At 41.5% G+C, this 24,689-nt stretch overlaps 1 protein-coding gene across 9 annotated transcripts in view; it reads right to left on the bottom strand.

Moving 5' to 3' along the window:
* ntng1 (netrin G1) overlaps nucleotides 1–24,689 on the bottom strand; it is a 149,112-nt gene that overhangs the window by 10,318 nt on the left and 114,105 nt on the right. For 3 of the 9 annotated variants that reach the window (XM_023950091.1, XM_023950090.1, XM_023950092.1), the window contains exons 5-7: nucleotides 14,611–14,637; nucleotides 4,642–4,809; nucleotides 903–1,037 (exon numbers count right to left, since the gene is read on the bottom strand). In XM_023950091.1, coding sequence (XP_023805859.1) covers nucleotides 903–1,037; nucleotides 4,642–4,809; nucleotides 14,611–14,637 — 330 coding nt within the window. Of the gene's footprint in view, nucleotides 1–902; nucleotides 1,038–4,641; nucleotides 4,810–6,142; nucleotides 6,203–8,099; nucleotides 8,145–14,610; nucleotides 14,638–24,689 lie in introns of all 9 variants that reach the window. The other 6 variants (XM_023950095.1, XM_023950097.1, XM_023950096.1 and 3 more) reach the window with 6 other exon arrangements.

The raw sequence follows: 24,689 nt of genomic DNA, 5'->3' as shown, positions 1-24,689 counted from the left end.
ATCAGCGCAAAGCTTCCGTTGATTCTGTTGAAAATACGTTAATTGCATAAACAGTTGAAGAGCTGCGATAGTCGAATAAACGTCAACACCGGTGCTAAATCCAATGTAAATATTATTTATATAGCCACTGTCCTTGTAATGATGACATTTTGGATAATTTGTAAAAAAAGAAAGAATAGAAGTACCTTTTTTTCTAACAACATGTCATTGAAACGCAATGCATTGTGGTCTATCTTTGTTAATGTAGTGAACATTGATGCCTACTGGTTTTTTGCAGAGACTTCTGGGAAATTTGCAGGGCACTGAAGTTTTGAATTGTAGATTCGGACACCTCAATGACATGGTAGATGCCCAATGTAGTGCACTGACCAGGGAGTAGCGACAGAATTCTGGCCCGGCCTGAGTTTATATTTAGCAAGGATTGGCTGAAAGAGCGAGGAATGAGTTGGCCTGGACAACGACCAGCATTCTCCGTTAACATTGTTGGTGTTGGACTCTGCGGGCGTGTTGTGTTCTGGCGCCGACGATCACAGGCAGCTTGTCAATATTGACTCAGCTGTTGTGTTGCTGGGCTGCGACACGCCTGGATAATTGAGTTAGTGAGCGGCATGCATCCCGCCATGCCGTAGCTTCTTCTCCGTTTGCGGGTCAACTTGACGGTGGGACGGCGCAAACACGGCCACAGCGAGTAGAGGGAGAGGGGTGGTGCAGGTCTGGAACTCAGGCAGGGGTGGGCAATGCGCAGCGATTAGGGTTTCCTGCGTCTGTTAAAGGCTAGGGTAGGGCACAAGCGAAAGCTCGGGAGGGGTCCAACAGTGACAAGAACACAGCGGAGGAAGACAGAGCTGAGGGTAGAGGGGTTTGGGGGTGGGGGGCAGCTGCACAGGAACGGTTCTACTTACATTTGCAGCCATTGTCCCACAAATAGCCGGGTAGACACTCCTGACACTTGGGCCCTGTAGTGCCCTCCTTACATATACAAAATCCTGTGCCATTACAGTGATCTCTGACTGAGCCAAAGGGATTACAATTACACTCTGGAAAAACAAGACACACAAACACAGGCTGGAGAACAGGGTTGTGCTTCGACTTCCCGCCGCATTGGCGGTTAACTCTGACAGCTCGAGTCCTTGAGCTCAAACTGCGTCAAGATTAGACGTACTCGATAGAAAAAGTTACCTAAAAGGCTCAAAGAAATGAGTTTGAGGGTGGAGTGGTGGGGAAAAAAAGGGGAATGGTTGAACATTGATATTTAACAGATTTGCTGTTGTACATCATCACATCGTGCAATGAGCAAATATGCAAAGCAAGATCTGTGGCGCTGATTTCAGATGGACTGCAAACATGCTTTCAGAAAATCAATCACACAGACATGATGGACAGAGAAAAGAGAAGACACGACTTGTGAAAACAAAGGTCTGACACATAAAGAAATGAGAGACAAGCACACTTAAATGAGCCTTCTTCTACATTTTTATTTTATTTTAGACTTATTTGCATATTTTTAAAATGGTTTTTATCATTTCTAAAATTAAATATCTGTATGTAGATTACTACACTGGTGTGCTACGCCTAATTGACCTACCAGCTCTCCAGTCACCAAAACACTTTGCAGTCAAAATGACTCCTGATCTGACAGCTCCTGACCAACAGATTGCACCTTGTGTGGCTGCGGCTGCACCCCGGCTACATCCAGGGGTCAGGCCAGAGGAAAGAGGTGATGGCATGTGGACAAACTGGAGGGGAGGAGTGGGGGGCGTGGGTGAGGTCAGCCTAACACTCAGTAATGCCTCTGTGGCTCCTAATGCTAACTGACGCGTTTCAGCTGTTGCTCCTGAGGCCCCTTCATGTATATGACATATGCACTTGCCTGGCACCTCTCAGTGGCGGTGTGACTTCCCTGAAACATTTCTCTCAGAAGCCTTGTTGCCTGTCAGATTTGCCCCCCTGGACTCACAAATGTGGCTGACACTGAGCGCTGTGAATTCACACCACATATAGTAGCTAAAGATTTCAATAGCCAGCTGTTTCTCTGGGAGCTGTGCTAGCTGGAATAAACAAAATAGATGATGCTGTTTATGAATGCCTGCACACAAGTCAAGAGCAAAACAACACAAACAGGTAAATATAGAAGCTTTTCAATAAAATATAGCTGCAATTTCGTTATTTGTGTACTTTAATTTGATATTTTATGTCAATAAAAAAATGAACAGAGCTTTAGTAAAGTCATTTAAATTAGTTCATATTTTATTTCGATTTAATTTAAATTTTTTACAATTTTATTATTTTTTCACCAAAATGTCAGAGGTTGTGTCCAATTCCTTCGCTACATTATGCCCTACACAATGAGTTGGCCATTTTGTGGTGCTGTCCAAATCCACAATTCCAAAATTCAGAGCCCTGGAAATTTCCCAGATGTCTCTGCGAAAAAACCACTGAGCATCGATCCTCACTAGATTGGCGAATATAGACCACAATGCATTGCATTTCCAAATTCCTTTTAAAATTCAGATAACTCCCTATATACTATATATATATATATATATATATATATATATATATATATATATATATATATATACTATTTTTTTTAACGCCCCTCACACCCGTCCGTGGGTGTATGTATACACGGACATATATATACTTTAATATGCGACATTTGCTTGAATTAGACATTTGTTCTTAATGTATGAATGTTCATATCTAGTCACCAAAACCCTTTTTTTTAATTGAACCTCTGAAATTATTTATATATATATAAAATCTTTAACTGTACGGGTTTGAACAACTAAACTATTTTCTACCAAGATAGCTGAATTTCCCCCCGAAAAAAAAACAATAAAAATTGTAAAAAAAAAAAATCAAAAATGAACCAAGAATATGAAATCAGCGAAATATGTACCATTTGACAACATTAAAGATGAAAATGTGCAAGTAGGATAGCTTGGTCAAAAAATTTACTGTAAGTCATGTCACACAGCCACTACATATAAATTGGTCACACGTAAATATACATGAAAAAAGTTAGAAAAGTTGTGGTCTGAATGTGAAAATTTCCCAAATGTGTCACAAATGAACCACGTTAAAACCCTGGAAGAAGTACGAATATACCACGCAAAGAACACATAAATCAACGTAGAACATGTGTGTATATTCTGTTCTATATATTGACTTTATTACTGATTCATGCATCAATTACGTAATTCTCATGTGCTATAAGCGACATATACGCGATTTAAAAGTTAAACATCGGTTTTACATGCATTTAAAGTCTGTCAGACATACGTGGATTGGTTGCGGAAAGCCACAAATTTGTATGAAAAACTAGCTAAAATCACTTACAACTTTGTAAGGGTTACGTAATCATTGTGTATAAACTACGTAAAATTGACATAAACTGCGTACTTCTTATCTGACCAATAATTTTGAACAGCTCTAAACTGAAATTCATGTAAAGACCCGTTGGTCAAAACCCTTGATGGAAATCTGCGCATATCAAGGAATGATGAACTAAGGAAACACTTACAAATTATGTATAATAACACATGTTTCACGAAAGACATAAACTTCATATGTGGAAAATGCTCAAAAAATACGGGGCAGTTGTGTGACACGGCCTTAAAATTCATGAAGGACTGCAGAACTAGCACCCTTAAACTAGCACATTAGCATTATTATTGTTTGTGAAACAAAGAACTTAATAAACGTTAGCTAGGGGGAATTAAACATTAGCTTAATGTTAAATTGAATGTTAATTTGTCATTTTGTTTTTTATTTTAATATTTTAAATTTCCTTTTATTTTGTTAAAAAGTTATTTTGCTTGTCTTATTCTATTTTATTCTGTTATTTGAAGTCAGATTCCCCGTTTAGACTGGAGTTTGAAGAGAAACAAAATTTCAATTTCTATGTATGCGAAAATATTATAGAGATTGACAATAAAGTTTACTTTGACTTTGGACTTTATTTCAAACCGCAAATCTATAAAATGCACGAGGCGAACAAATCAATGTATTCTGGGTGGTTTTAAATATGATCATTTCTGTTCACTGTAAAATTATTTTATCTTTTTAAAAATCTTTTTTAACGTTAGTTATCTTTCATTGTTTTTTATTTTATTCTTAGACTTCAATTTATTAAATTCTCCAAAATTTGTTGCATTTATCAACACCTTTTCCAGTTCTATTCTTTTGTTGTTTAGTATCAGAATATTTTTTTCCTGGTAGGCTTTTTTTCTACATTTGGTGTTTAGCAGTGTTGTTTAGTTTACAACTATTAAAGTTATTAGCTTACTTGAAGATGCAAGCTAGCTAGCTGGTAGACATATTAAGAGCTAAAAAAGAAAAATCGTTTTTTTTGTTTTATACTAGCAAAAGCTAGTATAAAGCTGTTTTATACTAGCAAAAGCTAGTATAAAACAGAAGCTAGCATTTAGATTTTTGGCATTTAATTTTTGGCATTTAATATTTTTTATGTGAATCATTTCGCACAGCTGCCTGGGACACAGAAAGAGACACTCAGAAACATCTAGAAAGGGCAGTGTATGGAAAATGTGGTTGCAAAACATGACATTCCTCAAAAGGACAAGGGGTGTGGTGAGGAAAATGTGACAGGGGGTGGCAAGTGAAGTGGGGGGGACTAACCTATGCACACATTTTCATCGTCCAGTTCTGCTGAGACATTGCGGTAGTAGCCCATCTTGCAAAGATGGCAGTGCTGGCCTCTAGTGTTGTGCTTACAGCTCACGCAAATGACGGTGTTTAGCACCTCGATGTAGCTGCATCGGTTGGAATGGCCGAAGCACTCGCAGTCTTGCAAAGAGAGAGGAAATGTGAATGGAGGAGGAAGAAGGAAGGTAGGAAGGAGGAAGAAGAAGGAGGCGCAGGAGTGATGTCAGTGTTGCAAATGTCACAGCGAGGGGTTACCAAAAGTTTGAGTGAGGCGCTATGGCATGCAAGGTTTTAAAAATGGCGATGCTGCATGGTGGAGGGGATGCTGGTAGGGTTGGTTATGATTAGTCTGACAAAGGCACAGTCCGAGTTAAATACAGACATCACAAACAAAAAAGAGCGCATTGTTAGTAGGATTTAGAGAGCTCACATCACTTTAAACACACCACAACATGAAGCAAGAAAAGCTTCAACAAGATCACAGTAAAAGCACCACAAAAAGAACAAGAATGAAATGGGTCCTAACAGCAACCTGATGATGGGGGAACTTTAAATTTAGGGTTTGTACTTTAATAAACACAATCAGCATTTTGAAAGCTCAAGAAACAATAAATGAATTAAAACAAGCTAATATTTTCTGTAGTGATGAGCCAAACCTAATTAGGAACAAGGAACTGCACTGCCTGCGATGCTCAGCAGTGGTGCTGCCCAAAGGCAGAACTATCAGTACACCCGTAGCCGCAGTTCGGCGGTCACCATGCAAGCCTGCCACATATAGTGACCACTGGCACCATGTGTCACGGCGCAGACAGATGTGACCCTTAAGCCCCGTTGGCAGCCAAGCCGAGTGACAGCACACTCAAGGATCCAGAATAGGGCGGCTACCAGATGGGGCTTTTGTCCCAGGGATTTCTGCTGTTAAGAACCCTCTATTGAGGTCAGCTCTCTCTGTTCATCCACAATCAACCTGACAAGGATGGGAAAGAACGGACATGAAACGTCCACTCCACTCTGCCTTCCACCGGCATCGGCACGTTCCACCAAAGCCACACTGGAACAAACGCGTGCTCTCACAAGACAAATAAATGGCTCCTTTCCACAAATAGGCTACGGCCATAAATCATGCACGCATGGGGAATAAAAACGTCTCATGAACATTGTTCCCCAAAAATAGTCATAGCCAAAACAACCGCTTTGTTTGCACAGACACAGAAATGATTCCACGGGCCGTTTACGGGGTTTGGAAATGATCCAATTGAAGAGTGGGACTTTAATGTGCCCTCTGCAGTGAAAGCCATCAGATCTGAAGATTGAGATAAAGGGAGCCTCAGTGCTGTTGGGGGTGGCAGAGGTTAGGTGTGTGTGTGTAGGGGGGGGGGGGGGGGGGATTACAGGTAAACAAAAACAATAGTTTATAAAGGGAGACTCAGGTGGCGTCTGGGGGGGAGAAATAAAAGAATTTCGGAGCTCCTACCTCGCTTGCTGTTTGCAACGTAGACAGAAGGGGCAGTGGAGAATGCTATTTGAGGCGCGACTGGACAAATTAAAAGAAGAAAAAAAACAAATGAATAAAAAAAACATGATATTGCAATCAAATATAACATGTGATGATAAAGAAATAAAGAAGCACCATGTTCTTAAAGATCTATCTAAAAGAAACTTTAGATAATGATGAATGATGGAAAAAAAGAACATTGCTAGAGGCTTAGTCACATGCACCCACTTGGGGGTTGACCCGTACATGTGCCCTGGGCTTTTGGGTTTTCCAGGCTTGTGGAGGGTTGTAGAGGGGAGTGGCTGCATCATAAAATGAGCGTAGGTGTCTTGAGGCTCATATGACCACCTTAAGGAATGCCATGAGAATGGAACATACCATTGTCGTGTATTGTGAGGCAAGTGCATCAAGAATTATTTGTAAGGATAATGTAAGTGACACACCCTTGTGACATATAGATGATTCTGTCACATATGGTGCCTTTATGCCACACTCTAGTTGTTAGTAAGGTGCGAGTACTGGCCCCTTACTGATGTTTGAGATTGTTGAACGCACAGTGTTTGCAGGTGATGCATAAGTGTCTGTCGGACGCTCGTCCACACAATCTACAAGTTCTAATGTTCTCATTTCTAGCAGTCACAGTACACCACAAAGCGTACCCACTTGACCCATGAACAGAAGTACAGGATGTAGAGGCAATCAAAAAATAAACAAATCCGAACGACACTTTTTCGACTAAACTTCTTCCCCCTAAAGTTAACCCTACGTGTTGCATAAGTATTCACTAGGACCACAGCATGCCCATTGAAAAAAAATACTAATAAACATTTTAACTCTAAAGGCTCACCAAGTGGTCTACGACTTTGCTGGTTTGTTCAAGCCACCCATGTGTACAGGTGTATCAGTTTGTCAATTTTTCGCCTGCAGACAGCTTGTATCTATTCGTAAGGACAGTTGTGACTAAGACTTAAGTGAAGCTGGCTATTCATACCAGCAACAGCTACAAATGTCAGATATTATGGTTTAACAGTATAGTTCAGAATCGTCAGCATAGAATGCAATCCTTGATCTACTATTGTCCACTTTATGAAAAGTACGTTTTACCCCTACATATATGTTCAAGGTGCATTGAAACGGCCCCTACCAATGAAAGTTTTTGGTCAACTTGTTTAATCCTGTTATGGGCTTTTGCATTCAAAACTCACACTTTCACATGAATCTACATACATTTCTATCACTGTTTTCGGCCTGTATGTAAAAAATACAGCCATTGAACATGGATTGCAAGTTAAACCAGGTCAAACCCTGACAAGATGGGGGACTTGTATTTGGTAGTGACATATTGATGACGCCCCCTTTTAATTAACGTAAGTGTCAACCATATGATAACTGATCATGGAGGAGAAATTAATAATTGCGGTTTTTGCCCGGTGAAATTATATTGTATGATATGTATCGGTAATAGAGCTGTGAAAGAACAAACCTGGAGCAAGATTCAGGATATTTGACATTTCACACTAAGCCTCTTCCAACAGGTTACCCCAACCTGTGCTATTCCAACTTGTGCTATTTATAAGTTTTAAAGATTCTCTACTTGTGATGGATGGAGATAATGTTGGCATGATGGATTCAGCTCAGATAAGGTCCACATCTCCTGCCTTTCACTAAATCAAGGGATCTCCATACAAGCTGCAATGAAAATAGCATGTACGCATGCACAGATCCAGTGTTGGACAGCACAAGGTGCCACACTGCGCCGTGTCAGGGCAGCAGTAAACACCCAAACCTAAAGGACGTCATCAAAAGCTGGAAAAACAAAGACGAATCCGAAAGTATTTGGCTACCAAGGAGCCAGTTTGTGGTCAGGGTACAAACACCTGAGGTAGATCTGCGGCAAAAATAAACAGACAGCTGTTGCGTATTATTAGATGCCTACCTTCTTTTCGGTTAATGACACCTAGGGACGAGGCATTCGGCCGAACTGCGTGCAATTGAAAGAAATCAGGGGTTATTCACTTGTGCTTGTGAGATGCACTTAACAGCCTAAAGGAGAGGGGGGGGTAGACTACAGTGGTCGTTGACACAGACATCTGAAGAGACAAACATGTCTGGCATGACTCGGATCGGTCAAAAATAAAAAATATAAAACACAATCGGGGAACAGCAAATACAATGGGGAGGGGCTGACATGAACGAGCAAAGAAAATGCATCCAAAGACCCCCTAGAAGGACATCAAGGAGACATTGTATGTAATTTGCTTGACGCCCATGGACTTGTAGTGTTGGGTGTGTGGAGTAGTGGACAACCTACAAACAACCCCCCCTCAAAAAAAAAATCCCCATAAAACACTAAAACTTTATATTTCAGTCATGACTTATGCTAGAGAGTGGAAACTATGTATAGTAAATGAAGGCGTTAAGGGGTATTTTGTTTAATTCATCACATTGACTATGTAATCAATATCTAATTACAGTCTATTTCTGGTGGAGGAATAACAATGAATAAATAATGGCAGGTGTTGGTACTTGGAATGACAGACTGCTGTGGGTAGCATAACCTCATAATTACATACAAGTCCGTATTTCCGTGTCAGGGAAATACTTTGCGGTTGGAAATGGAGAGCGCTGGGCCAAAAACCGGGGTTGGGGGGGCACATACAGATGAAATTCTTCCTTATGGCCCACCATCTCATCACTTGATCTTTGTGTCCTTTTGCTATCGACTCCATGAATCATGCAATCCCGGCCAGTTAGCATTCAGAAGGGTGTTGGTGAGAAGCCTATTACTTTAACTGCGTGTGTGGACAAAGAATGCAAATTTACTGCGGTTGTCTTTGGGCATAAATTGGCAATTCCCACTACCTCGATTAGTTTTCTTTGGCCTTTTTCTTTGTTTTAATCAAAAAAGTGCAAGGAGGAAATTACATTATAAAGAGGCTTATGAATATGGCTAACCTCTGGAAGCAATACTCTTTGTCTATAACCTTAATGCATATGTAAACAGGGGAAAAGGATTTTGGATCCATTGTTGAGCAATGAGGATGCCCCCCTCCCAAGTACAAAAGGTTAAAGGTAGTACCACCACGAAAGGATGTTCCAGCAAATCTCCTCAAGGATAGATGTCGGTCTCTACAAAAGTGCAACCACGCCAGCGTTGTTTCATCAATTTTTTTCATCAAATGTGTTTTCCAGCGGAACAGAGATCCGAAAAATAATAAAAAAGTAAAAAGTGATCTTGACAGTGTAAAAGCAGCTTTTTCCAGTATCTTTAATGCTTAATTTGAACCAATGCTCTTTGCTAGTAAGTTCCTGTTTTTGCTAAGCTAGAAATCTTTAAAGCTATGTTCACAGCGCCCTCGGCAACGTGCATTCAAGCGGTCAATTCCAAGAAAAAGTCTGTATAAACATGTGTAAATGCGCTTGTCGCGTTCAAAACTCTTATGTTCAGGTGTAGCTATATGCACTAAGTCTGTATCCGGGCTCTAGGTACGAAACTCATGCTCATTGAACGTGTGTTAAAAGTCAAACTGGGTAAGACTTTGAGCAATCAGGGACTCTGATTTATTATAGACATGTGGATGGCGTCCCCCATTCATTCACGCGGACGGAATTCTATGACACCAAGTCTTTCTTTTATTGGATTACAGCTGTGAAAGAAAAAGCCTGGAGCAAGATTTATGAGATTTGCCCCGCTTTAACATTTCGCACAAAGCCTCTTCTAATTGTAGATGGCGGACATGTGCTAGTAAACATCAGAAAAAGAAAAATTCCTTTTCCTGCTTGTCCAGTTTGAAAACAGGCTAACTGTGCATTCAGGAATCCGTGTGTAGCACTTTCTTGAACTTATGGCGTATGCCCGGTGTGTCAGTAGATTCAGATCAATTGTTAAGCACAGCAGTGGAGGAATGAGGATTTGGACCATCCCAGGTCAGAGTAACTAAGCTGAAAATGAAATGTTTTGTTATAGATTGTTTAGATAAAATTGGACTATGAAATGGGATAAGTAAAGAACCAAATCTGCTTTTGTGGCTGAATAATCTAATGATAAAGCTTTTTGAGTTGTCCAATCCAAATGTAAGGCTTCAATCCAATCAAAAATATTGACTTAAAGACAGCAAATGGTGGAAAGGATGGGAAGAGCGCAAAGAAAGAAGAAACACAGGAAATTGTTGCCAAAGATAGAGTTCTAAGCTGTGTAAAACAAATTGTCTCTGCCATGTTTGAACCTTCTGTGTTTCTCAGTAAAAACAATCATGTTGTTTGCAGGAGGTTATGTTTGCCCCATGATATGGCTTCTTAAGATCAGGTTTTTCTCAAAAGTAAATTTTTCAACTGTTGGCATTTCCGATAATAGGAAGAGATGCCATCCATAGTCACGACCAAATCCAATTTGTGTAAAGTTCAACCAGGTTTAACTTTTAACGTGACATTCAATGGTCGGGCGTTTTAAACGTAGAGCCCGAAAATGTTCTTAAAAACGTGTGTGGAAATGTGTGAACATGACGTTCTTGAACGTGTGTTTACATAGACTTTTTAACTGGAAGTAAATGCTTGCTACATAGAGCCCAAAAACAGTCTAAAATGTGCATAGCTATGTACATACGCAAAAGCAGAAAACGCACATATATGTGTGTATACAAAGACTTCGTGTTGGTTGCTTGATTGCGCGTTGCTAAGAGGGTTGTGAACTTACCGTCACTGGTGGAACCGGTCAACACACTTCCATGCCTGTCCTTGATCAAACCGACTAAATCTGTGTCTCTCTACTTGACCTGTACAGATCCGCCTCCGCGTCCTTTCTGTCCAACCTTTCAGACACCGGTTGTATCACCAAGTCTTCCTCATTCCAGATGACACACGAAGTACCTTCCTCCAAGTTTCCAAAATCTGTTCCAACAGGTCCCGACCACACAACATTCGTCCTTTTTTAACTTCTACCACTTGATATCTGCTTTGGTCTGGTTTTGTTCATTTTCCTCACCATCAAAGTCATCCTCACACGTGAACTGTTTTATGTACAGTACAGACCAAAAGTTTGGTCACACCTTTCCAATTCGAATGAATGGGAAGGTGTGTCCAAACCTTTGGTCTGTACTGTGTATAAAAAAATCAATACAATTTCTAAATAACAGTAAAAAGTGTGACATTTTTGACCATGACTATCATTTTTTCAGCCTTACATTGTGACAGCTGCCTTTAAGCTTGATCTTAACACCATTATGCATATCTGTCAGATAATTTCTTTCATTTTTGGGATGTTTGATGACTGCGAGAGGAGTGGTAGAGGCTTTGAAAATGGAACGATCTACAAGGTAAGAGGCTCTCTGAAGTGACAGATTAACAAACAAGCAGCCTAATTCAAAAGGAACACCTCATTTCTACTTTATTTTAAAACCGTCCAAACTAGAGTCATGTCATCCATTTCTCTGATCAGCACTTTGTGCTTGAGAGAGGAGAACTGGAAGTGGCTCCAATTGTAGGAAAACAAATAAAAAACCCAGTTTCTAAAATCCTGACAAAACAAACTTAATTATTCCTAAAAGGTAATTAATTGGATGTTATGCACATCTAGGTACCATTAATTATTTTGTTACTGGGGATATTCAGGTAAGGCAAGGAAAATGAGTGGTGACGGATTTTAATCAATTCCATTCCTATTATAATGAAATGAGATCTAGCAGAGGCCGAATTGTTGTTGCTTTTTAAATTTTTTTTTAAATATTAATGTCACCTCAACAGTCCGCATTAGGCAATTTTGCCTGGCTAAATAAACTTCAAATATAATTGAAGAAAAAGTCAATACGGAATTAATTTACCTTCAAACAACAACGGGAGAGTGTTTTCTTTAAACCCCTGCAGAATTTGTGTGAGAGTTCTCATCTTTTACAAACAAGGACTTCATCACCTTGTTTCTTTTTCTTTTCTGATCTGCTTTTATTTTAGTAATAACACCGGCAGGAAATTGATCTGCTCTGAAAATTATACTCTTTACGAAATAAAAGCATGTTTTGCTTTTATGCTGCTTTCTGGGTTTGGAAGATTCTCCCCTCGTTGGTTAAACTCATGGACTGTACTGGACTGGAATGAGTACCCCCCCCCCCCCCCCCCCCCATTGTGTTCCAAAGAGGAAGTACCTACTTGCTCCAAGAAGCCAAAATCCCATAGACTTCTATAGAGAAATCAACAGCTATTACTCAGTAATTCTATTTGTCAGAATAACTATTCATACCCCGCTACATTTTTTTTACCATGTTCTTAACATGTTCATGTTCTTGTTCTGAATTTTTTCCATGATATTTTTCCTTAAGGCAGGTTATTCAAGTCATAAACTGGCCAATCAGATGCCTGATTGAAAGTATGTAGTTCTCGTTGGATTGATAGATTCTCTAAAGCACTCTTTCAAGAATTAGGGGTATGGCCTTCCAAGAAGCTCACACCTGGTTGGTGCGAGTAGTTGACAGAGAGACGCTGACTCAGACCATCTCAAACCAATCACAGCTTACTGACAATTTCTGGCTCCTCAATTAACGTCATTTGCTTGAAACTGGAAGTTATTCGTTTTTTCTATGGAGGATGTCATACTCACTTGGTCATCTCATGCTACATTCACACCGATTCTTGAACACACTTTAAACATCTGGTGTTCACACTGGACTGTAGCTACCCAGTATTAGTGCATGAACCTACAGTTGAAAGAGGCTTGGAGCGAAATGTTGAAGCGGTGCAAATTCTGCATTTCTCGCTCCAGGCTTTTGCTGTCACAGCTCTATTCCGATATATGAAATACTCGGTGTCATAGAATTCCGGCCAAATACCGACCGCAATTATCATTTTCTCCTCCATGATCAGTTTTCAAATGGCACTTCTGTAAACTCCAACCATACGTCACTACAAAACCCAAGTCCCTGATTGGTCAAAGTTCAACCTGGTTTAACTCTCAATACGTTTTCAGTGGTCATGTAATTTTTACATCGAGCCCAAAAATGGACTTAGCTGCACATGAATGTGAAAGTTTGAAATGCGCAAGATCAAAACGCAAAGCTACATAGACTTTTCATTGGAAGTGGATTGCCAGGGGCGGTGTGAACGTAGCATCATACAGTCAACTGTCAAACTGGATGAGAAGTGAAGACTTTTGGTCTGTTTTCAAATAGAATAAAATAGAATAAAATAGAATAAAATAGAATAAAATAGAATAAAATAAAGAATTAAGCCAACCCTACAAACACACACACACACACTCCCTCACACAGTCACATCAGCATGCTCGCTCATCCAGTGAGGGATTTTGAGGACAGCGTTGTGGCCGGGCGTTGTACACGGAGCATGTGTGGAGAGCATGCGCACACACACTCCAAACCTGAGCACACAGAGGTTTCCTTCTACATAGGTGATGAGCGGTGGAGGGTTGTCATGTTAGGGTGGTGGGGGTTTGAGCCATATGTCCATTTCTGAGTCAGCATCGGACTTTAAAGCAGCCTCTCCGTTTTAAGCCGAAGCCTGATTAAAAGCCACCTGGTGACAATCTGCTCCGGCAGGGAAAATCACTCCAAACCCGCTTTTTGGGAAACCTTCCCACATTAGTCATTCATCCCAGCTTGCTTGACACTTGAGCTTTAATCAAGATCTGAGGAGAACGCTCCTCCCAGGAGTGGCTTCCGAAATGGAAACAGCTGATATTTACTCCAATTGGGGGGTTTTAAATGGATCAATCAGGCCCGTTTAATAAAGAACTCCTTCTGCCGAGCAGTCGAGACGAAGCAGGGAGGTGGTGCTGGTATGGGAGGGGGGGGTCAGCTTACTAATCAATCTACCGCCCTGGGAATGGAGGACACCCAGGAAGGAGTGCAGAACGAGAAAGATTAGGGAGACTCGAGCCCGGCTGCGAATGCACTTTGGCTTGTTCAATACCGTCTCGTGGTTCCTGCCTGTCTTCCAGGCAGCGGTAACCCGACACACGGCACCTCTCCTCTTTCTCCTCCTCCTCCTCCGCCTCCTCCCCCTCCTCAGGGGCTACTGGTTGACGAAGATAATACCAGCTGAGGTGCTTGCGGCTTATATTAAAATGACCCCCTGTGACATTATACTGCCAGAGAGGTCTTGGCACTTTAATAAAGTCTAGATGCCATTTATTTATAATGCATGGGGGGGGCTAAAACAAATAAAAAAACAACAAAAAAAAACCAAATGACATTTGGCATGCAGAGCCAGTTGAGAGCTATCTGACTGAATTGAGTCTGGATATAAAGAAAAACAATATGTCCACATTATTACAGTAGCTAAACACCCCCCCCCCCCCCCCCCCCCCCGTCCATCCTGTTTGGAGGAAAAAGTCGTTGCTGAATCAGAAATGAACACGGGGCTTGAATGTGCAATGAAGGGTGGAGCACAAGCGAAGCAGCAGGCAGTTGGAGGCTTCATCCACTTTTTGGAGGACATTTACTTACTAACGGGACCGATGCTATTAGGAATACCTGCAAGAGAAGAAGAAAAAGACACGTTTGTTTAGGGACAACTGCTCGTTCTTCAAGCACATTTGTGGTTATTAGTCTCTGCTCCATTAAGTTTACTCAATTTTTTTTTTTGATTTTTACAGGACACAGGATGCAGCACAAAAGGCAGTTTAGTCCATCTGGAGTCCATGTTTCACAAATGTTTTAAATGTTAGAGCGCTTTGTTGGTAACAAAAAACTAAAAAAGAATGGCACTGACAAAAAAAAATGTTTAGAATGAAGTTACAGTTCAAAACAAAGAATCTGTACATTGTTATGCTTTTCTCTTAATTTGTCAGGGTGTAGAGTGGTAAAGCCTGATAAACCATAATGTAGTTGTTATTCCTAAAAGATCCAGTGTATTGCAGCAAACAAAAGCCATCTTTTGGGCCCAAAGTCAAAAGAAATATCTATTTTTTTAAAGCCTTTTAGTAAATACCAGACAAACTGAGGGCTGAATTTGTCTTTTGGCTGAATTCTAAAGTTCTGTTCACTCTAATCATGTGATGTTAGTTTAAGAACGGGCTAAATGCAGGTTCTTGAACACGCTCTTAGGATGTGTTGTTTACTGACAGTACTAGCTCATGTACCTACAGTTGGAGGAGTCTTGGTGTGAAATGTTGAAGTGGTGCAGATCTCGTAAATCTTGCTCCAGGCTTTTTCTTTCACAGCTCTATTCCGATTTATGAAATACTCGGTATCATCGAATTCCGACCAAGTACAAACCGCAATTATTATTTTCTCTTCCTTGATCAATTTTCAAACAGTTGGCACTTTAGAGAAATAAATAGGACTCCAAACATACATCACTACCAAATCAGAGTGCCTGATTGGTCAAAGTTCAACCTGGTTAAACTCTCAATGCACGTTCAAGGCCTCGTCTTTTGTATGTAGAGCCCAAAAGAGAACTCAAAAATGTGCTTGTCAACATGTAAACGCAAGAATTTGTAACGCGGAAGTCTGAAATGTTCACATGTACACATTAACATAGAAGTCATTGGATTTGGCCACTTAGGGTGGTGTCAACGTAGCATGACACCATTAGTCTGTTTGTAGTGCAACGGCTGGTAAAGCGGGCTCGCGGGCCACATTGGGTTCTAAAATCTGATAGAAGGGCCGGTCGGACCAGGAGCAGATGTGTGGAGTGAGAAAGAAATAACATGGAATCTGGATGTAAACATTTGGGTTGAAAATTATATTTTAAAACAGAATATTTTTAGGGTTAAAACTTTTGTTCTAATTTTAGAGCCAATTGAATGATCGTGAAAATGAAAAACAACAAATCTTCCAACACCACATGGATGCTAGAGCAAGTCCCCAAACTTTTTTTTTGTGAGGGCCACAATAACTCTTTTTCTTTAAAACTTTAAACTTCTTTTATCTTTCTTTTATTGTAAAGCCTTATAATAAAGTTTTATATAATTCATGATCCTTTTATTAAAATAAATAACTCTATTTATTAAATAAAAAATGACCAAATATATCTCTCTGTGATTTTCAAAGGCCAAAAGTCAGGAATAAATATGCTGATATATTAAAAAGAAAAACCAATGAAAGGTGGATCTCCTCCCGTCTTTGTCCCGCTGAGACTTTGAGGGCTGCAGCTCCTCAAACGTCTCACTGCAGAAGGGTGGACTAAAACTTGACATTCTATGCGGGTCTTAATCGTGTGGCCAGATTAAAAAAATTAAAAAAACATGGGTCTCTGATATTGTTCAGTGGGCCAGACCAAACATGGAGGCGGGCCGGATCCAGCCTGCGGGCCGTGGTTGCCCACCCCTGTACGAGGGCTGTGGGTTTTTGGGTTGTCTGTGCGCATGGATGGTCGTACAGAGGATGAGCCGCATTTTAAAGGAAGCGCTGGCGAGTCTTTCTGCTCCCTTGATGGTCGTATGACCATGAAAATGGAACATACAACTGTTGTGCATGTTTACTGAGTGTACACCATCTCAGCCATGTGTGACACCTCTTGTCAAGATAATACTCAATGTAGATGGAAAGGTCCTCTTTTGTAATGTCATCAACAATGTATTGTGATGCATTTGTAAGGACTATGTAAGTTGTCACATGAAAAAGCACTAAAGGGGCTCCTTGCACAGTGGGCAAGGAGCTCATGTGGGCAAACTGGTATCCATTGAACGGACGTTGAAGTTAAACCAGGTCGAACTTTGACCAATTAAGGGCAGCATGGATGGCGTCCTTTATAATTCACAATAGTGTCAACAGTTTAAAAATGTTTGTGTATGGCCAGAAGGATTTGACACCAAGTCTTTCATATATTGGAATAGGAAGAAAAGGCCTTTTTACAGTTGGAAAAGACTTAACAAATAGTCTCTTTCAACTGTAGGTGGTGGAGATGTGCTTTTAAACAGTAAAAAAGAAGAAAAAACCCTTTCCTGCTTGACCAATGTGAACACTATGGGCTAAACACATGTTCAAGCATGCGTGTTATGCGCGTATCAGATACCCTATTGTGTGCATAGCTTAAGGTTTTACTGCAAATGTCAAGAATTAATAGATTTAGTCTCTTTTAAAACTCTGTTTCATTGAAAAATTGGAAAATTCCAGCAGAGCCTTTCATGACAAACTAGTTTCAGACACCAAATGACAACTCGTCTCTTCCGCCCGCTTGTCCATCCCTGCATTGTGTAATCTCATGAGCCAGGCGGCCACTGAGCAGATAATACTGTCTGTCTCATCCCCATGGCGACCAGATCTTTTTCCCACACCAGGACGCCGGCTAGCCGTGGATCTAAGGAAACTTTAGCGGGCTTTCCACTCTGAACATTCCTTCATCTGAACTGACTGCAGACATCTCCGTTTTTAATTAGGACGGTACATTCACAGTTGTGGTGACAACACTTTTCTTTCTTGAATGTTCCATGTCTTTTCTCCACAGAATGGAGGCTTCAGATGAGCTTGCTGTCAGTGTATCAACAGCAGCTCTAGTGTTCCTGATCATCCCTTTTGGATGGACGCCCTCGTTCCTTTCCTCTTTGTTTGCAAACATCCGACTCTCCGTAGGAAAGAAAGCATGCTGGGAAATAGGAGGCGCTTTTCCCCACATTTTTCCCCGAGATATGATTAGATCATTTCCGAAAATCATTTTTCGCATGTCATATTACTGTTTTAAAAAAAAGTATGAATACTTCTTGGTTTCCCCGGAAAAAAAGAGATACTTAAAAAAAATTGAGCTAATGATTGAACGCCTTCTTGATTAAAGTACCACCACCCTGCTCTGATCTTTGCCCCGCCGGTGGTTTTAGGGTCTGAACCCATGAACTGAGAGCTGTGAAGTGCAGGTGGCTTTGCTGACATGCAGAGTAATAGATCTGAAACCTCCAGGGGGGTTGGAGAGCAGATGCTAACCGGGGGACAGGAAGGACGGGACAAGGATAATCACAGTCACGCATTGTTACGCAAAAAACAACACAATTTGAAACCGGAACAGCTAAACCATTGTGGCGTATCACAACTGCAGCGCACTGAATGTCCTGGTTTTTTTTATTTGCAGCAGCTGCAGACGAAGCTGTTAGCATCATATAGCTTGACGCACATAAGCATTACGCACAAGCTAATGCCTGTTACAGACTGTCATAAAATTTAGGGTGTCTCTAAATTATTACAAACATTAAAGACCTGTTTTGCGATCAAAAGCAGGTGGTATTTTTTTACATTTTTGGAACGTGTTGAGCTTGTTTCAAAAGTCGGATAGAACAAACTGGCCGTTTGTTTTGCCGGTAGCATATAGCAACTTAGCAATCAATGCTATAAAATGCTACATTTAATCCTAAACACTTGTGTTTGATCTATATTAAAGATAAACTAATTAGTTAAGTTTAGATATCGGGTATCAGGAATCATTAGCATAATGTATGTCTGTATTTTATTTTTTTTATCTGTCAGAAAATCCTCATTGTTGATTGACTTGTTTGACTGAAGCCATGTTAAGCTACCATATAAAGAAAAGTGATTTGACATATTTTGTTGTGCAAAGATGTTGTTTTAATTAGGAAATTAATGTATCAAATGGTAAGCAAGAAAAAAAAAGATAGAATGTGTATCCCAGCACTCAAACTGCATGTCCCTTGATCCACTGGGCTCTGTTTTTGGGCAGCTGTGGCCCCATTTATGCTGCAATCCCACTGACTCGTCTGGGAACAACCCTTGGAATGAATGGTGTACAGGTGGGGGCCATTTTTCATGTCGAAAAGCCCATGTGTCTCGCACTCAGGGCTTCCTACTTAGCGGCGATGATCGTCATTATCCTTTTTGATGTAGAGGTTTCTTCTAAATCTCGTTTATTCTTCCACGTTTCAACAGATTGTTGCATTACTTATCATTTACAGATTAGAAGCTTGAAGAAAAAAACGACAAATAGATAAGAAGACGTCACATGAAAAGTGTCCGCTGAAGTCGCTGACAGAGCAATAACACACCAGCGCTTTTTACATCCTGTTGGAAGATTAGCATCGACCCTGCTGCATTTAACGGAAGGGGATCTTAATATGATAGCAGAAAAAGTGAAAAGTGATTTTTTTTCCCCCATCAAAAAACAATTTCTGCTCTTTAAGTAGAGATGTTCTTCAGAACTGTGTTACAGATACACAGCTGCATGCTGCACGTAAATGGAAAGAGCTAAACTCAAAATAGTTTTAATCTGTCATTAATAAGTCATTTTTGCTGCTAGTATTTGAGTTTTTTGGATTTGTATGATACTTTTCATGCGACGCAGTGACGATTCAAAGCGTCTCTCTTGTGTGTTTGAAGTAATTACATTGCATTAATCCTGTTTAGTGCTGGAAAAACTGTTTGTCAAAATGACTCTTTGTCAATTTTTTGTCATTAGGCAGAGCTTAACCTTCACTTCCAGGTCGTGTTCTGGAGAGCCAGAGCTCTGTCCGCACCATAACTCTGCTTTATGAACAAACTGTGGCTTACAAGCAGATCCATGTAGGGTCATTCGATTAATTTTCAATCACTGTCAATTTCAATCCTCTCCACCTGCCTGGCCGTGCCATTACGGGCCACGGCTGCAATCTAATTTTGTCCTATCGCACAGGAAGAGCATTTGGAGCTGCGCGCGTTCCACGGCACGCTCCATTGATTTTTATGCGTTGGCTGCTGGATAGTGAACACGATCTCCGAGGGGCTGTGAGTCACTGAATATGATATGTGCTCATGTGGGGTCAGCAGATGTGACACATACGTACAAATGTGGGGATGTTGGAGCGCGAGTCGGAGTGGGGCAGCCACTGATCACTCAACGGAAATACATTTTTAAAGGTCTTGCCGTTTGGGTTAGTAAAGGCGAAGTCACAAATGCCCCAACGAGTGGACATGGGCCGTCTGCAGGCGAAAAATGGGCAACCCTTCGTACAGGGCACGCAGGTGGCCCACATGAGATATCAAGGTCATAGTCTAGTCCAGGGGGCGGGAACCTTTTTGGCCAAGAGAGCCATAAATGCCACATATTTTAAAATGTAATTTCAAAAGAGCCATACAACACTGTATTGTCCCTTTCCCACACTGAGGCACGGAGACTTAACCTCTTTTAAGGTTCTTTATTCTGGTTACTGTAGACCCCTAACAAACGCCGTACAAGTAATTCAGCAACTCTTGAATCTCTCCTGCCGAGACGAGAGCGCTTCTCCCAACTTTATATTCCCCTGCTCCCGCTCCAGCCCTCCCATTTCCCTTATTCGGCCCATAGCTGAACCCCATTGGTCCAAACTACCTAACAACAGGTTGAGCGACAGAACTGAGAGCCAATCAGATCGCTGCATGATGCGTTCAATGAATTCCAGAACTTATAACACGGCCCAACAGCCACCCAGTCCAACTCAGTCCACGACAAAATGTTTAAAACTAAATGTACAAATGAATGTGTGCATTTGATGTAATTTCAACATTTTTAAAGTACAATAAGTCTGTGGATTCTTTTTAATAACATTGTTATGCTGTTGCTGATAAATGATGAGTATTCCTCGTAGTAGTTTTGCTGGTGGTCTAGTCTGGTTTATACGTGGTGAGTTTCTGCTTCATGCAGGCGTTGAGATTTTAAACGTGATCATAGGTTAGTATGAATGTTCTTTAGATGTGGGAAAGACTGCTCACATGCAGACGCGGAGCCAAACGTACACTCACACGCTGCAGTGAGTGATGGGCAGCGAGTTTTACATTTTTACAATCCCTGCGCGATACACCTGCTGCCTGTGAACCCCCCCCCAACCCCCACCCTCTGCTTTCTTCCTCAAACATCCCGTCCCCACAACTGCGCGCTCTTTCTCAGAGACGGGAGCGCGCAGTTACAGGCACGGCAATTCACAGGTTTCCAGTTGGTACAAACTCTGTGAAATAATAGATAATAGTAAACTGACAGTGCTGGCGCACATTTTTCTCTCAAAGCACCGATACTACTCCGTGCCTCTGGCATCGCATCGCGCTCAGGAAGGACCAGTCTAATGAAAAAAAAAAAAAAGTGTAATTAAAGATTTGTCTGCGAGCCACATGTGACCATCAAAAGAGCCATATATGGCTCGCGAGCCATAGGTTCCCGACCCCTGGACTAGTCGGTAGGGCCAGCAGGTCATAGCAAATACCTATGCTACATGTAAAGATAAAGTAAGGGTGATAAGTGTGTGTTCCTTGCACAACCTGACTGTTAGAATGCAGGAAATCAGACAGAATGTAGTTGTGTGTGTTGATCCCACAGACCTACAACACATTACACATGGCCAGTACGTGCATCTTACTAACGACTAGTCTGTGGCGTAAAGATAGCGTACAACATCATCACTCAACATCATAAGTATGTGTAGCTTACGTTATCCTCCCAAATACTTCACAGTAGACTTATGCACATGACAATAGTACGTTCCATTTTCGGAACTTCCTGTATAGGTCAACTCCCCGTAAAGGGGCAGGTGATTAATGCTGTTCTCACACAGAATGCGATTCGCACGTCGAATTTAACCCTTGTGCTATCCTAGGCATTTTACCATTGGGAGTCGGGTCATCTAGACCCACTAGACAGTGCAATGAACCTTTTTTCTTCAATGATTTGTGAACATTACTGGTGTCCATGGATTACATCTTTCCACCTTTATCATGGTAGAGAGAACACGTCAATGCACAACACAAGGGTTACATCAACCACCTTTCTTTTGACGCACGTCCAATTTGATACTTGACCCTGGTCCACAAATGTGTTCATAAACATGATGCTACTGACGCATTTGGAAGTAGCGACTGTCAAAAGGTTTTACCCTCATCGCTACATGGAAGTATTAACTGTATATCTTATTTACAATCCATGAAAGACACGGATGATATTGAGAGATCAGGTCTATTTATTTTTGAAGAGCCCTACAAAAGCATCTGTTAAACACGTCTTCATGTCTAGGGTCATGAGATCATTCAGAGATTCTCTCAGTACGGTGAAGTTCACCATCTACTGCAGAAGATCCTTCTAGTGGTCGCTCTATGTTCTAGTTTGAGGACTTGCTGTCCGCCAATAGTCCGAAGAGAAAAAAAAAATTAACCACCTTTTTATTAGTGTCTCCATATAATTAAGAAGTTAAGGAATAGAATGATCAAATGCTCTTGTTTATTTTGGACTCCACCCACTGATGGCATCATCAACTGAAACTCTGAATGGTTGGTGTGATGAGTCATCTTCGCCTGAGTTCAAATGACTTAACTCTGAAAACTTTGCACTGTCCAAAACATTCGGCAATGCTCAAAACGCACTGCTGGCAGACCGCCGCGTTGCGCTGCAGGACCTCTCATTGCATCTGTTTATTGACTGGATGCCCCATGTTCGAAAAATTGTGTTTGGTGTGAAGCTTATATTATAATCGCAGTGTTTACAGTCTTTCGCCTACCGGGGCGGTCATGATGCAGCGGTAGGGCGGTCGATTCATGATCGCAAGATTGCAGGTTGGATTCCCGCCTTGCACACCCATGTGTCGAACTGTCCTTGGGCAAGACACTGAACCCCACCTTGCCTCTGGTGGGCGCCAGTGTTTTGCAGCGGAGCCGCCATCAGTGTGTGAATGTGTGTGTGAATGGGTGAATGGGTCTGTGACTGTAAAGCGCTTTGGGCCTTCGAAAGAGGGTAGAGGGCGCTATATAAGTATACGCCATTTACCATTTACCGTCAACTGTTTATGAAACTAACCTAATTCCAGCCAATTCTGAAAAAGTAGAAAAGCAGCCTTGAATTGATATGCGACTCTTTACATCAGTAATGTGTGGCATATCAGTGCAAAGCGGAAACGAAAAGCTGCTTTGAACGATTGAGGAGTTACAGTATGTCAAGGGTCGTGTGTTATTTAGGCAACATCTCCAATCTTAAGGAGTTAACAGGTTGAAAACCTTTTTCCATGTTTTCTTTTGAACACCGAAGATTTCCTTGTTTAGGATATTTACGTTTATTTCCCTAGTAGGCTCATTCGTCATGTATTTTGTCCAAACTGAGCAGAATGAACAGATATCCGGTCGACCTCCTATTAGGATTCAGCCATCGTCATGGACCAAAGCCTGCAGCCGGATGATGGCGAGCGTCAGATCATTTTTTTCTGTCAGCTTCCACCGCCGCTCTGACCTTCAGCACAGCTCACCTGTTTGCTTTGGCGCTTGGCTGGACTGCGCTGGGGAAAGAACTTATCTGTTGAGTTTCCAACCCCAGGCAAACTTGGTAATTACTTTCTGTGGCTGCCATTGTTTCGCAGCAATCCATCATCATCTGAAGCTCTTCGGCATCATGGGGGCCTCGTGACGGTGACGGGCACGCCTAACTGATTAGAGGCCAAAAAACACGAGCGACCGGCGCACAAGCCGATTGAAATCCTCGGGAGCAAAATTACAGTTTGCGTCGTGGGAGCGCCCGCTTCGCTCGTTTTTCTCAAAGTGTAGATCGGAATTGAAGGTGGCAAGTCTTAAAGTGCCCAGAAGCGAAGTTGGAAGAAGCAGAGTTCAGGATTTCAGGGAGAGAATGAGGTGTACATCAGTAGTGGCAGCACAAGGCGGGGAGGAGGTGGAGGACGGAAGAAAAAAAAATATCTGAAGATGGAAGAAAACAAATATTTGAAAGAAAGATTACCGTCACAGCTGCACAGAGCTGAGATGTGGAAAAGAAAGAGTAAACAAGCTTGGTCTCTGGGGTGGTTTGGTAGGGGGGGAAGGAGGAGGAGGTGGAGGTGCGGGGGAAGAGCAGGAGGAAATGCGAGCAACACAAAACAAGAAATGGTGGCGGAGCGGAGAAAGGCTGTGGAAGACGAAGGGGGGAAAGGCAGTGAGGAAGACGGGCGGAAGGGAAGAAGCAGCGGGATGACAGCGAGCACAACAAGAGCTGTGCGGCTCAGGAGAGCGAGGGATAAAATTAAGATTCAAATAATGGAGGCAAAACAAGTAAAAGCATATTTTGAGTGGGTGTTGAGTGTGAGGGAGAGGAGCCATGTGCACACAGCAAGCGTGAGCGTGGAAGCAGGAACATATGGCATCAACAAAAGACACGGCGCTGCTGGTAATATGAGGAGAAAAGTTTTCCTTAAAACTTAAAGGATACAACACACATCAATTTTTATTTTCAAAATTATGATTTTTTTTTTGTATTTGAACATTAATATTTTGTAATACTTTTTTAGTCTTTAGGGGTTTGTTTCAACTAATGGTTTTTTTTGGACCAATTTTGAGCCCCTGATCCTGACAGGAAAAGATGTTACTACACCAGGATACATCTCAACTTGGTTACATAGAAGGCATTTCATGGAACACGCCATTAAAGGGCCCATATCATGCTATTCTTTAGCCTTTTAAAGTAAACTGTGTCTGTATTTATGATAGTATATCACTTGTGATAGAACAAATCGTGAAAGTTATTTTGACTGTTCATTTTCCAAAACTGGAAGTAAAACATCTCGATCTCTGAGGCTCTGCCTTTCGCTCCTTATGGGTGCCACCCATTTCATGACGTCATCCTGGAGCCGGCTTTGGCAGCGTGTCTGCATCACGCCAAGGAAAACAAACAA

Source organism: Oryzias latipes, chromosome 20 (genome assembly GCF_002234675.1).
Source record: "Oryzias latipes chromosome 20, ASM223467v1".
In the NCBI taxonomy this organism is placed as follows: domain Eukaryota; kingdom Metazoa; phylum Chordata; class Actinopteri; order Beloniformes; family Adrianichthyidae; genus Oryzias; species Oryzias latipes.
This window is presented reverse-complemented; position numbering and strand designations above follow the sequence as displayed.